Source organism: Cryptomeria japonica, chromosome 2, assembly GCF_030272615.1.
Source record: "Cryptomeria japonica chromosome 2, Sugi_1.0, whole genome shotgun sequence".
NCBI lineage: Eukaryota > Viridiplantae > Streptophyta > Pinopsida > Cupressales > Cupressaceae > Cryptomeria > Cryptomeria japonica.
The window spans coordinates 627,262,971-627,279,421 of record NC_081406.1 but is presented as its reverse complement, the minus strand read 5'-3'; the positions used below and the strand labels follow the sequence as shown (position 1 = coordinate 627,279,421).

General features: G+C 37.9%; 1 protein-coding gene across 4 annotated transcripts in view; it reads right to left on the bottom strand.

The window, feature by feature from the left end:
- The window catches only part of LOC131078661 (uncharacterized), a 185,503-nt gene extending 169,607 nt beyond the window's left edge, over positions 1-15,896 (bottom strand). For 2 of the 4 annotated variants that reach the window (XM_058016408.2, XM_058016407.2), the window contains exon 1: positions 15,542-15,896. In XM_058016408.2, the coding sequence (XP_057872391.2) occupies positions 15,542-15,701 (160 nt within the window). In that variant the 5' untranslated portion in view covers positions 15,702-15,896. The remainder of the gene's footprint in view (positions 1-15,541) is intronic. The other 2 variants (XM_058016409.2, XM_058016406.2) reach the window with 2 other exon arrangements.
- Positions 15,897-16,451: the final 555 nt, after the last annotated feature.

Below are 16,451 nucleotides of genomic sequence, written 5' to 3'. Positions count from 1 at the left end.
ATTTGATTAAGTCTGGAAGCTGAAAAACCTCAAAAAACTAGATTTTGCTATGTAACTCCTGGAGGTCTGAAACCACTCTCAAACATCCTGAAAGTATATATGGAATATAACTTAAAGTATAAGTTATACTTAAATGTTATATTCCATAAAAATTATCCTGATAGAGAGTTCAAAAAGTCAAATTTCGCTCCTGTCCTTCATTGAGGATCCAGAGCGAATTTCGCTCCTGTCCCTCTCCCAGGGACCAAGGCAAAGCGCTCCTATCCCTCACCAAGGGTCCAGGGCGAAAAGGCTTATTTGAGTCATTCCTGGCCTTGTTTGGTCAAATTGAAACATCAAAGACACAATGAAGGACGAAATGAGCATGATAGAGCATCCAGACGTGACAATGAAATGATGAAGTTTTTTGCCTAGAAGGTCAAATTCGCTCCTGTCCCTCACTGAAGGACCAGAGCGCTTTTCTTTATATGCACAATTTTAGACCTTTTTTGGACATTAACTTTTATCCATAGCATGAAGTAAGGTGAAATCTTCCCTAGCAAAGGAAATTTGAGATGAAAATTGTAGTGATTTGGCTTTGAGGACAAAAATCGCTCCTATCCCTCACTGAAGGACCGGAGCTTGATTTTCAAATTTGCACTGTTCTTGCAGGATCAAGACAATTTTTTGATTTGAAGAGGTCAAAAGAAGTATGTTTTTCCCATTGAATATAACTTGAATGAGTCACCAAGGAGAAAATCAATCCAAGTTGCAGTAGGCGCTCCTGTCCCTCTCTCAGGGACCAAGGCGATTTTAAAGGAAGCTCCTGTCCCTCTCCAAGGGACCAGAGCGATTTTCCCTCAAGACAAGTTTTTGGCAAAAGGAAGGCAAGTTTCGCGTTTGAGGTGGGTGAAGGAAGACGCAATCGATCCGTTGAAGATAATCTTCGAAGCTAGCAAAACACAAGTGAGCTTATAAATGCAAAATCGCTCCTGTCCCTCTCCCAGGGACCAAGGCGAAAAACACATTAGCTAACCTTCCTCTCCAAATTCGGACGAATCCAAGTCAAGACGCAAGGTCAAAATGATGTTTAAAAGGTTTCACGGAGGAATGAAGTAACAAAGGCCATCAAGTTGATGAAAAATGGCTAGGGCGCTCCTGTCCCTCTCCAAGGGACCAGAGCGATCTTGTTGATATCTATTATTTTCCCATGCTTGGGCGCCAATATCCTTCAAATTGCATTAAATGCCAAATTCAATAAAACCTTGAAATATTTTGAAATTAAATTGACATTTAATGATGGCGCATGGCATTTAATAATTAATTTTGAGCCTTAAAATCGAAATTTTTAATTATAAAGGCATTTCGAAATTAATTATGATTAATTTAAAATTTAAAAGAAGAGCGCTTGAGGTATCATTTTTTATTGCTTAATTAAGTCGGCCTCTTCCTTTTTAATTTTATTTATTTTTTTGCCTTTATTTGCAAGGTCGGCCTCATGGGTAAGTGGAAGGTGAGCGCTCTATATATTGGGGGTGTGTTTTTCATTATTCAAATCATTCACTCATTGTTTCAAGTGCGATTTGGAGAAGCAAGGAAGGAGGTGCGAAATCTAGCTTGTGTGGAGCGAATTTCTACCAAGTGTGGAGACTAAGGAAGGCGAAATTCATCTTGAAGGCTATTGGAGAGGCGTATTTCTTGCTAGATTGGAGGATAATTTCCAGATTTTTGAAGACATTTGAAGGCGAATTTCCAGATCTTGAAGAAGCTAGTGGAAGATGAAGTTCTTTTCCAAGCTAAAGGGGGTGCATTTTGCTAAAGGGAGTCTTGATCTACATTTTGCCTAGCGAATTCTCCTATTTTTGCATCATTTTTTAGAATTAATTCCCAAGTGAAGGTATGGCGTAATCACCTTGGCACCATTTTTGAAGATTTAAATTTTACTTTGAAAATCCTAAATTAGGAAATGATAACTCAAGATTTATCATGAAGTTTCCTAAATTGGAATCTTGAATTTTCCTTTCTACACTTCAAGATATATTACTAATTTTGAAATGTCGTGTAGGTACCAAGATGGCGACTCCCAAGCTCGAAAGATCCACAAGTCAGAAGACTCTCCTCAAGGAAAATCAAGCCAAATCAAGGACGGTCAAGCAAGGACAAGGGCGACCTCCTCCAACCTAGCATCGACAAGGATGGCCTTCTTTGGACTAACGTCATCAAGGGCGACTTCTCCAATCCAGTATTCCAAGGCGAGGTACATCAATCATCCTGCACATCAAGGACACAAGAAGTCAGAGCAAAGGGTTCGTTGAAGAAGCAGATAGTTCCAGATGAATTAATTAAAGCTAGCTTCTCAACAACATCAAGTTGAATATTTACCAAGTTACAAGTGTCAAACGAGGTGGCATCCTAGTCATCACTTCTCCAGTCAGTGTGGTCCACCTCAGCATTTCCGGATTCAATGTACCTAACTCATGGAAGGTGGCACAAACTCCGATGTACCTACCCCAGCTATCCATTGGTGGAATTTTCTAGAGAGGACGTGTCCAAGCAATACAATTTTATCATTGGTCAAGCATTAAATGTTATGTAATGGTTGTAACAAACCCTAATTAGGGTTTTCATTGTTGAATCTTGGCCATTGATCTCGAATTGATCTAAGCCATCGAATTGTATTGAGGGCACTATATAAGCCCTGGCATTTCATTTTGTAAAGGCAATGAGCAATAGATAGTAAATAGTTGGAAGCAGTTAGAAGATAGAAAGTAGTTAGAAGGTGATTAGAATAGCAATTAGAGTAGAGTAGAGAGAGAAGGCAAAGATTGTTGCCAAGAGGTTGTTGTAAAAGACTTGTAACTTCATTGAAGAAATGGTGAAATTTATGGGTCGATTCGACAATTTGCATGGTCTTTATACTTCTCGTATTTGATTTCATGTTATTAGATGAGTGGAAGAAATGTGCTTGATTGATGGTGAAATTCATATATCCATACTACTAGCAGTTTGTTGATTGCAGACTTGCCTTGCGTAGTCAACTGGAATCATTCAGCTTAAGCTTAACTTCAATTGTCGCTTCTTCATCGATATGCATCAACCTGATGGTGTCTATGCCTGCAGTGATGATTTGAACATCATAAAGCTTTCCTTCGAAGATCGCACTAACCTTGTGGAGATGGTCCTGGGATGTCAAAACAAGACTTAGTTAGAATTCCATCAAAGATCATTCATTGCTCTTACATTCTTAGTGCTAGGATTAGATCCTTTCCTCGCCCTCATCTTTTTTCCTTTTTTCAAGTCTAAGCTAGTGAAAATTCTGTGTTCCAGCAATATTCAAAGCAAATCAGAAGTTCAGTCATCAAGTGTAAGTCCCCTTGTGATTCCAGCAAATCGCATCATACCACAGAGAACTTATCCACACGTAGAGACCCTACATACAAGAACCTTGAAGTCATCCCGATTGATCCTTTTCGCGACATCTTCAGCATTCGGAGGCTTTACTCAAGAGAGGATAAGGTACCTTTAGGTATTTTATTCTGTGTTTGATAGTGTACAAAATACACGTCAACACATAGGTAGTCTAATTTGTTTAGTGAAAGGTATTATAGATGTTGAGCACACTCAATATTGTCGGCTAAATAGTAAAGGCAATTTCTCTTTAGACTATTACAATAATAAGAAATCAGTCCCCTCAAAAAGTCTACACTGTCAATAGATCCGATCACTATAAGTTTGCATGGATTTTTGTCTTCCTGCGAAACAGTTTTCTTATTAGTCATTTCCCTACGACTTTGCTTTGCTGCAAGCTTATCTTATTTATTTGCTTTTTTTTTTGCCTTTTTACTGCATTTTGCCCTAAGTTTTCTTGGAGGAGATGTCAATTTTTGGTCGAGAGACTTCGGAGAAGGCAGCCAAAAGCACCCTATGCATCAAGAAGTTTCCGGAGACGTCTCTGATACCGGTATGCGTCTCCAAGGGTAGGAGATGAGTCTCCTAGTAACTATGTGTAATGTCCCCAATTTTAGCCTTTAGGCTAATAGGAGTAATAAGGAGAAATTAATTAAATTAATTTCTTATAAAGTCATTAAAATAAATTAATTATTAAAAAGTGACTTTCTATTTAATTAATTTAATTAAAAGTGACTTAAGTATAAAAATAAAATAATAATTAAATTAGTCACTTAATTAAAATGAATAAAGTGTACCTACCCCCTTCTAGAAGGTGTCTCATGACGGGTTATGGAAAAGATTAAATAGAAGAGGGTAAGAGAAGGAAAGTAGGCTTGAATTATGGATTGTTGAATTGATTGGGTTTTGTAGGACCGCAAGGTGTCTGCAGACTGGATGTCTTTGGGAACGAAAACTCCCATTGGCAAGCATAACTGAGAGGGTGAAAGATTTCTCGAGGAGTTGCATAGAGGAGGTGACATCTCAGTCATCTCACCTGAGCTCATTGAAGTTTCAGATCAGATTGAAGGTGGATTGCTTCAGATTTTCAGATCTTTATGGTTTGGTTTATAGTTAATGGTGAAAGCATTCTATTGGTGGTTAGAAGACAGCGATATTATCTTGGCACCTAGACGATATCCTTTTATGATTTGTGGAGGTAGATCGGTGGCATAAGGGCTGATCATTATCTCAGTTGCAGACCAAAGGTTACCACGATTTGACTCATTCCTTGCCACACATGCATCGATGTTGACTTCAAATGGTTCCATAATTCATTGGGGGTTAAGGCGATAATTTTGGAGATGATTTATTGAAGGTTTGGGTGTCCATTTTATTTATTGGAGAAGCCGAATTATCCCAGGTCCGTCTTCCTTGGAATGCATCGACTTTCATTGCTAGTTGATCATGATTGCTCAAAATCACCTAGAAAGATAGGTGCTGTCCTCTTCTTGAGAATCCGATCATTTGGAAGGAGAATTCGGATTACTTGTATACAGATTGCATTGTGTTCTCAGATTCTGTAACAGCAGCAGCAGGTGCGGCAAGTCACTTGGTACAACCTCACACTTCAGAGCCCATTATCATTGAGGATGTTTTGCTTCCTTCACCAATTTATACCAGGTTCTTCACATTTCATTTTATTGTTTAAATGGAGAAAGTGTGAATTTCTATCAGTCCTTAGTCCTCAGAATTCTGAGACTTGGTCCTTGTAATCAGTCCATGTAATGGTACTTTAATAGCATGTTGTAAAGGTTCTCAATGAGGATTGAATTAGTTTAAGGACTGCATCTTATTTGGATAGTATTCTGAAGATGTATGCCAAATATTTGATTAAATAACAGCAAGAGTTGTGACTGATATATGAGTCCTATTTGTCCTTAATTCACTGGGGTAGTGGTTTCAAATCTTTCCTATGATATTCTATCATTATTGAAACTCATCTTGCATGAAGAATTTGCTTAGAATGTCCTTGAAGTCTAACTGAAACTGAGAACAGCATGCTAAACCATGACAGCCAAGTGTTTGTTGAAATGTCTAAGAAAATAAATATTAGGATTTCATATCAGAAATTAGCAGGGACATTACACTATGGTCTACAACTAGAAAGATGTAAACATGCTCCTATTTTTCTCTTGGAAAGCCACTGAGAGAAATCCATCATTTTTCATGACTAAATGGAATGATCAAAGATCCTTAGCCTTAAGGGTCTGCTAGGCCATAAACAATTTAGCTACCATCAACCCCTTACCAGTTTCATTTAGATGTCATTTACGGGCTAGGGTTGGGTGGGAATGATAGCAATTGGCCTCTCCTAATGTCGTATAAATAGCACATACTAGATCCAGTCCATGGAGATTCTTTCACATGGCCTTATAGGCACAAGCAATGGTCAGTTGTAAGAACCCACACCTAGTGGACTCTAACCAACCACAATTTTCTGCCTTTGATTGATTTTTCAATGTTTTCAGTGTTTGGGTTTTGCTTGAGTTTTCAATGATGTTTCACCAAGGAATAAAGAAAGTGCAAATAACATATGCTGCAAACTAGAGTATGGAAATGAGAGCTACAGCCATAAGCATTTTATCGAACATTTGCCATGCAATTCCTATTATGAAATGTTGACTTTCAGCTAGGGACATTAAGACAAACAGTTATCTTGCAAACTGAAATAAATACTACAAATATATCATATGCAACTCCTTTTTATTGATGTCCCAATTACCACAGATATGAAAGGGCCAAGACTCTTGGCTGACAGCTGAATATGATATGAAACAAAATACCCAGATCTGAGTACAATGGCAGCATACAACCAACTTCGAATGTCTATTAAATACTGAAATTAAATGCAAGAGAACCTGATCCAATGAAGCGCCTATGTTGTGGGTAATGTAGCAACTCAAATACCATGTAAATTGTGAAGCAACATGTGTGGCTGCTGCTGCTATAGTACGGCCTCCAACAATTATAAATTCTGCCCAAATTCCAATGTCATGACAGCAGCAACTAATCTGGAAATGAGCAGCAATTAAAACCCTTGAAGAACCCTTGAGTAGACTCAACTAAGATGCAATATACTGTATCGATTTTACTATTCACGTATCACTGTAGCGTTTCACTATTCACGAGTTACTGTTCATGGCACTGTAGCGCACTGTTCACGGCACTGTAGCAGTGGATGAAATAACTTGCAATCTGCTCTTAAAACCTTGAATAACTTGTTGATAATCTCTCCCAACAAGAATGACATAACTCCATGTGCCAAAGAAGGATGATTCACAACCAACTATAAATGTTCTTCAACAATAAACTTCAAACCCTTGTAGAAAACTTCACCAATTTGCACAAATGAAAGAACTGAAGTATTCTTTCCCACAACTACAATAATTCAAATGTTATTTCACACCTTCAAAATTGCTATCAATAGGAAGTTTTCGTTTCCTATGATCAAAGAAGAAAATTGCGAAAGCCCTAGGCTCCACAATAAAAATCAATCAAAATACTATTCATCAACTGGATGCCGAGAATGAACTCTTGCCTTTCCTTTTATTCTTTCCTTAAGAGAGCTCAAACACCTTCCTGGCCAATGTGGGATAAAAGATTTATTCCCACATTAAATTATTCACTTAACGCACTTTATTATATTAAAGTGACTTTATTATTATAAAGTTACTTTAGAACTTTATAATAATATTAAAATATTAAATAAATCACTTAAGTCACTTAAACTTTAATATCTCTTGATGTACTTGTCTGATTGCTAAACCGTCTGAGCCAGGAGTCGACTCTCCCTGTTCTCCATGTGATTGGATGCCTGTCTAAAAATAGAAACCCTGAATAGTGACTTACTATAAATAGTAAGTATGTGGAACTGAGTCTAGAAATAGCTGCAAAGGCCCAATCAAGGTCGACACTGCCAATAAGCTCTGCTCAGGTGTCTTTCTATTAATAGGAACCCTAACTCTCCCAAAATAGTAACTTACTATAAATAGTAAGTGTGCCAATCTGAGTCAAAAAACCTGTGCAAAGGCCAAAACCTGAATCCAGCTGAAGAGTAATGTCTCTAATCACCAAGTAACTGCCACACGAGGCCCTCTATCAATAATTATTAGCCTACGAGGGTCAAATGATAGGCTAATTCTTACAAATTCTGATGCTCGCAAAATGGGGACATTACATCGGTACAGCCTAAACTTCATATGGATTGACTTACTCACACTACATAACTTGCAACTCCTAACAAGCTTAGATACATCCACTTGAATATAAGGCCAATATACATACGACTGAAAATTGGCAGCCATCTTGATCACCCCAAAATGTCCTACAACACATGATGTATGTGCCTCTCTCATGAGTAAAAACATTCTCTCTTTGGCGCACAAAGATTACCCAAGGCCCAATCTTGAGGTAGTAGTCTATGCTGAGTGATATACCTGGCTGAAATAAGCATCTTGATCGTAAATGTCAATGTATATGTCATTCACAAAGAGCTCCAACGGGGAAAGCGTGCTTGCTGCTGAAAGAAGAGGTGGCTTAGAGAACATATTAACAACCTTATCGGTTACACCTTGCTTGTACTCGATAACAAGATGGAATTGTTGCAAAAACCCCAGCCATTTGTACTGATGGAACTGTTGTAACTTCATTTGTGCTTTTAAATATTGCAATATTTGGTGATTCTGTGTACCATCATTTCCTCACCCAAGAAATGGTGTCTCCACTTCCTTCACTGAGGAAACTAGTGCATAGAGATCCTTATCATATGTGCTCTCATTTATAACAACTCAAAAATGAAAGCAAAAAAGCTTACCTTGTCATGCCCCGCCAAACAAGGGTTAGCAGCCCTTAAACAAATCACGGCCTTTATGAGATAAGATCGTGGGCTTTATATCAGTTAAACCTAGGTGATGAAATAAAAAGGATAATAGCAATTTATTGGAAGGGGCTGACCTAGGTAAGAAAGGATATCATTATTAAAAAAGTTCATTGTAAAAGAGCCAACCAAGGGTAAAAGGTGCAAATCAGAAAGAGGCCAACCTAGGAACATACAAATATATACAAGGCAACACTTGAATCAAGAAGGTATGCATCCCTTGCAAAAGAGATGTTGTTTATGAAAAGAAGTGACCCTTCACCCAATAATAAAGATATTCAAGGAGAAATATTTCATTGTGGCAAAGACATCGAATGATCAAGCATCAAACAAAAAAAACAATTGGGAAATCAGAACAGGGTTAATTATAGACATTAATATTTATATCAACAGCAATTAAATTAAAAGATAAATCTGTGTGTAAAGTATATATATATATATAGATTGTGTGTGTGTGTGTGTGTGTGTGGGTGTGTGTTCATGCAAGTACTTGCAGAAATTATTGATCATTGTGAGAAATCTAAATGCTTCTCTTTGTTTCAAATATGTAATAGTAGATTCATATAATAATCCATTTTTAATTTAGAGAAGTGGATTGCAAATAGGAAGGATGGCCAGCCTTCCGGGTTCACAAGAGATGAAGGACGACCAGCCTTCACTCTTCTTATTTAGTACACCACCCAGAGATGGAATGGATGACCAACCTTCTACGCTCATGGACTGGGGGGTGGAATGGACCAGAAATCCTTTCATGCTCCCGGGCTTGATCGAGGACAACCCAAGGGCGACGCACTTTCCATGCTCTTGCAATACAAGGGTGACCAACCTTGAGATTGCAATTTGCAAACATTTCGAACAAATTCCTAATGTGATTATTATAGGAATATACTTTGGAATGACTATTGCCTTAATTGGATTTCAATATGAATGATGTTTATGTGAAATCACGATGCCCACTAATGCTTAGTAAAAATGGAAATTATCATGATTTAATGTCAATTTCCATTGGATAATATTGTGTGCAGGACCTAGATTAGGATTTCTCTTAAAAAGGGCATTTGAATTGGTAAATTTTAAGGATTTCTCTTAAAGGGGCATTTCAATTGGTAAATTTATACTCTTAAATATATTACATTTCTTATTTTCTATTGGAATTGTGGTTTTAGGGTAAATTTTAGGAATATCCCAAAAGGGGACATTACATACCTCCTTGTAACAATACCGCTCTATTAACATAGTCATTCGTATCAATCTCAAACTCAAACAATTTTTGTAGACTAGAAATGCTAATACTGGTGCGTTGCTGATATGATGCTTGAGATCATTAAAAGCATAGTTCATAGACTCAGACTTGGAGAGTGCTCAAAAAGCCCAAAATTTTCGACTTGGCAACTTAAAAAATGCTAAAATTTATTTTTTTAAAAACACTATTTTTATTTTAAAATTCAATTACAAAATGTATCAAATGAGTCTAAAAACCATGAGGAAGATTTTTCTATTAATTATTAAATTTGATTCTTGAATACATATGAATTACAAAATTGCATCATCATGCAAAGTCGGATAGTAGAACTGATCATTATTATGAATTTACGACTGTCTTTGAAAATCATCATCATAAATTTCATATTTAGGCAAGTACAGAATTACAAGTTTTTACACTTTCCTCTTCCCCAGCCTAGTGAAAAATTGGGGAATAGAGGGTATGGTCCTCGCACTCAATTGTGGCTCCCTACTTGGAGTAGAAAATTGGGCCTGTGACTCAACCCTACAAGTAGATGAAAAGGACGACCCCACCATATAACAATTTGAAGTTGTGCTAGTATGTGAAGTCAATTTTGTTTATCCAGCATTGATTAAATTTTTGGAACTTAATATTAAAGGCAGTTTTTGGCTATTCAACATGTTAAACCTGTAAAAACTCCATAGGTAAAAAAACCTACAAGTTAAAACTGTAAAAACTCAAGGGGTAAAAAAGCCCACAAGTACTTGGCAACTTGGTGAGTACTAACAGAGTTTGTGAACTATGATTAAAAGCATGTTGTTGCATTGTGCCCCAATGAAAGTCCTTCTCACTCCCCAATCTGACATGCAACAAAGCAGCAACATATGAAAAAGACTTCACAAACTTTCGAAGGTATTTGACAACCCCAAAGTTTGGACATGGGTCCACACCCTTTATGTTAAACCATGAAAGACAAACAAAAAATGGTAAACCAGTTTGACCACTTTGTGGCACACAAAAATCAAAAGACTATATTCTTCTGAGTCTCAAAGGCTTACAAAAGTATTGACTATAGGAAATAACTATTAAACTACAAACCAAAATACATGTACGTCCATGGCATCCTACATTTAAGAGCCTTCTGCCATTGAGTTGCTTGGGCAAGCAATATCCCTAGCTTGTGCCATTGCCAAACCCCAATCCTAATCAAGCATTTTATGGCCCTCATTGCTTGTTCAACTCTCTCGTGTTCCAAGTGAGGAGAATACAGCAAGCATGGATCTTTAAGCTTGTTGATCTCTTCTAGAGGAAATTCAACTCTGCCCTGCAAGAAATTCACACATGCCCAACAAACTTAGGAATCTAACCTCTAATTCATGGAAAGGGACTAAAGAAACTAAACCCCTACGTTCATATCCCCCAATGGAGACGACCTCACAGGAAAAGGCACTATAATTTAGAGGGCTTTGTCCTATCTACCCAAAAACTTATCCCTAACATAAAACTCAGCCAATGAATCAAGCTTTTATCATCAATGAAATCAAGGAGATTAGAGACAAAGATGGAGGATAAATGACTATTTACCCAACTTCGCATCTTGGCTTCAAGAAAATCCAAGCGAATCACCTCCTAGATGGCAAGTCAGCCTGGATAATGAAAATGATCTTCAACCTTTGTTATGTTACCAGCCCCCTAAGTGCCATCTCTCTCTGCACTATGTAGAGGTGAAACCATGAAACCTTGGCTCCATGATTTCACAAGTAGCTGCAAACCAACAATGAAGGCAATGAAAGTCAAATTCCAAGGATGAAACAAATGGGTATCCACACCACCTTTCCAAGAAATTGTCTCATTCACCAAGTGTGAGGAAAATGGAATGAAATCATAGTAGTTAGTGTTGGGTGACAAGCTTTTAAGAACCTCATCTACCCTATTTGCTCTTAAGCCATCAACATCATCTCATTTGGCTCTTAATCCATTCCATCTGTCCCATGATTTGTATATGATCAAATGTTTTAGGGAATCAACTTTGAAAATTACCAGAAAATCAGCTACGCCCTTTGCTTCTTGATAGAAATGGCTGAAAATGTAATGATCTAGCACTTCTAGGAGTGGCCAAGCTTCATTAAAAAATATCTTCTGATTTCTAATTTTGAAAACCCTTGCTACAAATAGTATGACTAATTACCATTGAACCTTCATCAATCTAGACTTCCTTAATTCTACATTGGAACACACTCTAAAGTCCTAAAAGCAAAGGTTGAGCTTCTACTTCATTGTTCATTTTGACTTCTAATTTTCTTGAAGCAACTTGGATCAAAAGACTCAAAGAATTTATGATTACGCAACCAGCCTATGATACTCTAGGATTACTGCTCAAAGCTCCATCAAAATCCAATTTAGAAACAACCAATTAGAGTGGGGAGCCACTTTACACACTTTCTCATCTCCAAAGAAGATTGAACTCCTACAAGTCCTTGAACACGCAATATGCACGTTGGTCATGGCCACTTCATGATTGCCTCTATTTTGTATGGATCAATCTTGATCTCTCCATTTCCCACAACATGACCATGGTACAAAAGAGAAGTCTTTGCAAACTTGCACATTGGATAACATGCTCTTCCTAGGTTTTACTAAACACCAAAATATCATTTGAAAAAACAATCACACACGAATCAATAAGAAATCCCAGTACCTCATCATTGAGTACATGAAAGTGATTTGAACATTGCACAAACCAAATGGAAAAACAAGTCACTCAAACAGCCCTTGCTTGGTCTTGAATACAGCCATCCAAACATCTTCTTCTCTTATGCAAACTTGATGATATACCAACTTAAAATTCAACTTAGTAAAATACCTTGTGTACTGAAGTTGGTCAAGTAAATCATTTATACAGGGCAGTAGGTATCTATTCTTGATAGTTGTCTTGTTTCATGCTCGGCAGTCAACACACGTTCACCATGTTACATCCTTCTCCAGAACAATAACTATGGGACAACCACACAAGGATTTGTGTGGCCAATGACCCCTCATTCAACATCTTCAGCTGCTCTTTCACCAAATTATGACTGTACGGCCCTATATTTGGCAGAGGACAATTGTAGTACATTTAAATTACATGCTCAATGCAGCCCCTTAGCCCTTAGAAACAACTCAAAAAATTGCTTTACGAAGTCACCTATTTCATGTTCCTGATGAGTGTGCAACCTATGTAACTTGTTTACGTTCACACCATCTTGCTCTTTTTTTCCTCTAAGCAACAAGAGAGAAAACTTTCCACTTGCATTGATTAGTCTCTTTGCTTCACTAGCACTAACCAAGGCCATTTTTAGTTTCTTCATGGATGAGTTCAAAGCATATGCTTCACCATTCAACACAGGTCTATACTTACTTTTCCTTCAGAAGTAGATGGCATCACACATATACAAGTAAAGACTTCCAAATATCACTCCACATACATCAAGAGCAATGATATCACCAAGAACTTCATCCTTAAAATCAGCGCTTAACAAAAATTCAGTTTACAATGTTTCTTAACATAAATATACACTCCTTATTTCAACCAAACGAATGAATAAGGTTGAGGGTGCTCCACAGTTTGCCAGCCAAACCCTCCTACTAGTTCCAAGAAATTAAATTAGCTTGTGAGCATCAAAAAGTGAATCTACCTTTTTGTCCTTGATTTGGATTTTGATGTGGAATTGCTTGGTGAGTACATCTTCCTCCTTGGAACTCTCTCCCATCACACAAATTTCCTTCTGCACCACACATGACAACTTCTCATCAGAATCAGAAACACCATTGATCTTCTTGCCTTTGCTCATGAAGGTATTGTTCTCATCATTCTTCTTTTTACTCCATGAGGGTGCCAAATCGGAGTGTACTTTCCAACATCTTTCATCCGAATGTTTGTCTTTCTCACAACATGAACAACAAAAATTGCCTTTCCCCTTACTCTTGTCCTTTTGTTGGACTGAAGTATAAGTGTTCTTATGTTTTCCTCTGTATTTGTCCATGTTCTTATTGCCTCCTTGTTGTCCCGTATTTGTTTACTTTTGCTGAAAGAGGAAGATTTCTTCTTGTCCCATTCAAGACAGCTTGAGCAAATAATTCATCTATATCTTGTAGTTTTGCCCTTAGTACAGGTCTCTTTAGGTATCCAAACAACCTGCCTATGTATTTCATCAATACCTCCTTGATCATGACATCTTTTCACAATCGCACAACTCTCTTCTAGAACTCAGTAATGTACTCCTAAACACTTTGTCCTTGCCTTTGATAGAAATAGTGCCATTGCATAATCCTCTCCTCTTCATGACATTTTTTCCTTTTTTAGCAAAAAAGATATCTTGAAGCATCGAGCATGTTACCCTCTAAAGTATATTAGGTATCTTGAACATAGAAACGAGACTTGGACTCGGCGCGGACTTGGCAAGGTTGACCCAACTCGGGACTCGGCAAAAAATCAGCAGGACTCGGCAAAAACTTGGCAAGACTCAGCAAAAAAACCAATTTCTAGTGACTTTTGCCTAGAGCGAGTCCTGGAGAGTCGCGAATCACTGAGACTTGGCTCGGGACTGGCCAGGACTCAGAGAGTCGAGCTACTCTTAGGAATTGCTATTTTTTCCATTCTTTCAACTAGCTACCCTGATTTATCACATTCATCCAGCTAGCTGCCCTGTCCAATCAGTTCTTTTACAAGGTCCTGCCTAGAGCATGCTATCACTCATAGCCTTTTCCTATCCAACCTAGAATATTTAACAGGTCTTTCTTCCAGCTTGTCTTGACATCTTTTCAACAAGCCTCATCCTTTCTTGCGTATTCCAACCCAGTTCTTTAATAGTTATAAGGTCAAGAAACGTATGCAAGGAAAGCTGATAAGTTAACCCAACACACAACCCTCCAATGGACTAGTCATAAAGGCTAACAAATGAGCAGGCCAACAACATGTAAAAATGTGGATGGCACAAACTAACCTTCGCAAGACAGGTTGGATAGGTGGAATGGTAATGAAAAGAAGGTTGATGAACCGGGCAAACAATTTTTGTGAACCAGATGTGAAAGTGATTTATCAACCCACGTCATTACAATTCTAACCATCCGAAATCTTCTACTCCATCCACCATCTAGCCTAGCCCTTACTTGTTCATTGGTTAAACTTTCTGATTTCGAGGTTTGTGTGGCCAATCAATTTGTAAGTTTTTCATAAGTGCACATCAATATACCCTAAAGGATGAACCGTGAGAAGGGGAAAAATGGCACAACAGGGGAGTTTCTGATTGAAATTAGTAACAAAGATGCATCCTACAGAATGAAGTTGGGATGGCTCGTCTTGAATATTATAAAATTCTCGACCTTCTTCAGTGAGAAACAACAAATAATATAATCAATCACTACATACTCAAGGAAGCTTAAATACCTCCTCTTAAGAGAGGATACAATAAAACAACAAATTGTGAGTGCTTCCCAATGCACCCCAGTTTGGTATTTTGTTATTCATTTAAATTTACGAGTAAATCGATCCCTGCTCATCTTTCTTCGTTGTTTAGTGACTAATTTTAACTTTCCAGCTGTCATTTTCATTCGCACAGATTAAAACAAGCTGGAAACCCAAAACATTTTGGAACCAAGAAACGTACTACCTATGGTAAGGAGCATCGAAGCACTAATCAGCACGCAAGAAAATTCTCAGAGTGAAAAAACTTATCTGTTGTGTTCGCCCCCGTGAAAAGGAAGGGAAAAAAACTCCGTAATTATAGTAAGGCCGCTAAATCTAACATCATTTTATCAATTCTTGTTATCCAGTATTTGGGTTAATTCAGTCACTGCCTTGAACGATCTATATTCAAAATCCAACTAAGTGTTTCACTCGCTAAGAGACTCAGTGAAACACTCAAATTTGTCCGTGGTAAACACGGATTCACATCTGAGACTCTTAAAATAGAAAATTTAAAGACACGATTGAACCAGGAATATTAAGCAAAAAGGGTCGAGAGGATTTGAACCTTGACAAGCCCAACTTCTAAGTTTGTAGTATCGGCTTGAAATTTTACAGAACTTGGAGCAAAAACTCTGTCGATTGTGTCCTGCCCAAACGAATAATGTGGCTTCTAATGAACTAGGATTTCCGATTACGCGAAGGTTTGAGTTAATGAGAGTGTCCATGACTAGATACAGCTTTTTTATTCAGAAGTAAGATTCCATGTGTCAGCAATTAGTTGGACACAACCGCTCACGAGCAGTAACACGAATTTTAAAAATATCTATAGCACGAATAATGTGGCTTCTAATGAACTAGGATTTCCGATTACGCGAAGGTTTGAGTTAATGAGAGTGTCCATGACTAGATACAGCTTTTTTATTCAGAAGTAAGATTCCATGTGTTAACCATTAGTTCGACACAACCGCTCACGAGCAGTAACACAAATTTTAAAAATATCTATAGCTGAGTTTTTTTAATCTGCAGCAGACCTACACCACACTAAAAAATCAAAGGGATGAAAAAAAATCAAAGGGATAGGCAGCGATTTAGTTTTTATAGGGGTCTTTTATAGGGGAGAGGAGGCAGAACATGTGCACCCTAATTTCGAGGATTTGTCATGTGGATTCAAAGACCAACTTTGATCTCTTGTCAAGTCGACTGTCGAGTTGGCTACCCGAGAACGTGATCTTGACCGCCAACTCAGTTTGATGTCACGTGTATTGTATGCATTCGTGGGAATGGTCGATATTATGCCAATTCGGTGCATCGACCGGAACGTGGCTAGGCCCACCTCATTAACCATTTAGAATATCCATCAGTTTCGAATAGGGTTGTCGTGTGGCATTCTTCTACATGGCCACCCAATCCACCAGCCTCTCCGTCCAACATTCTCACTGCCACTTTCAAAGTTTCCTTGCAAATGCATTTTCTAC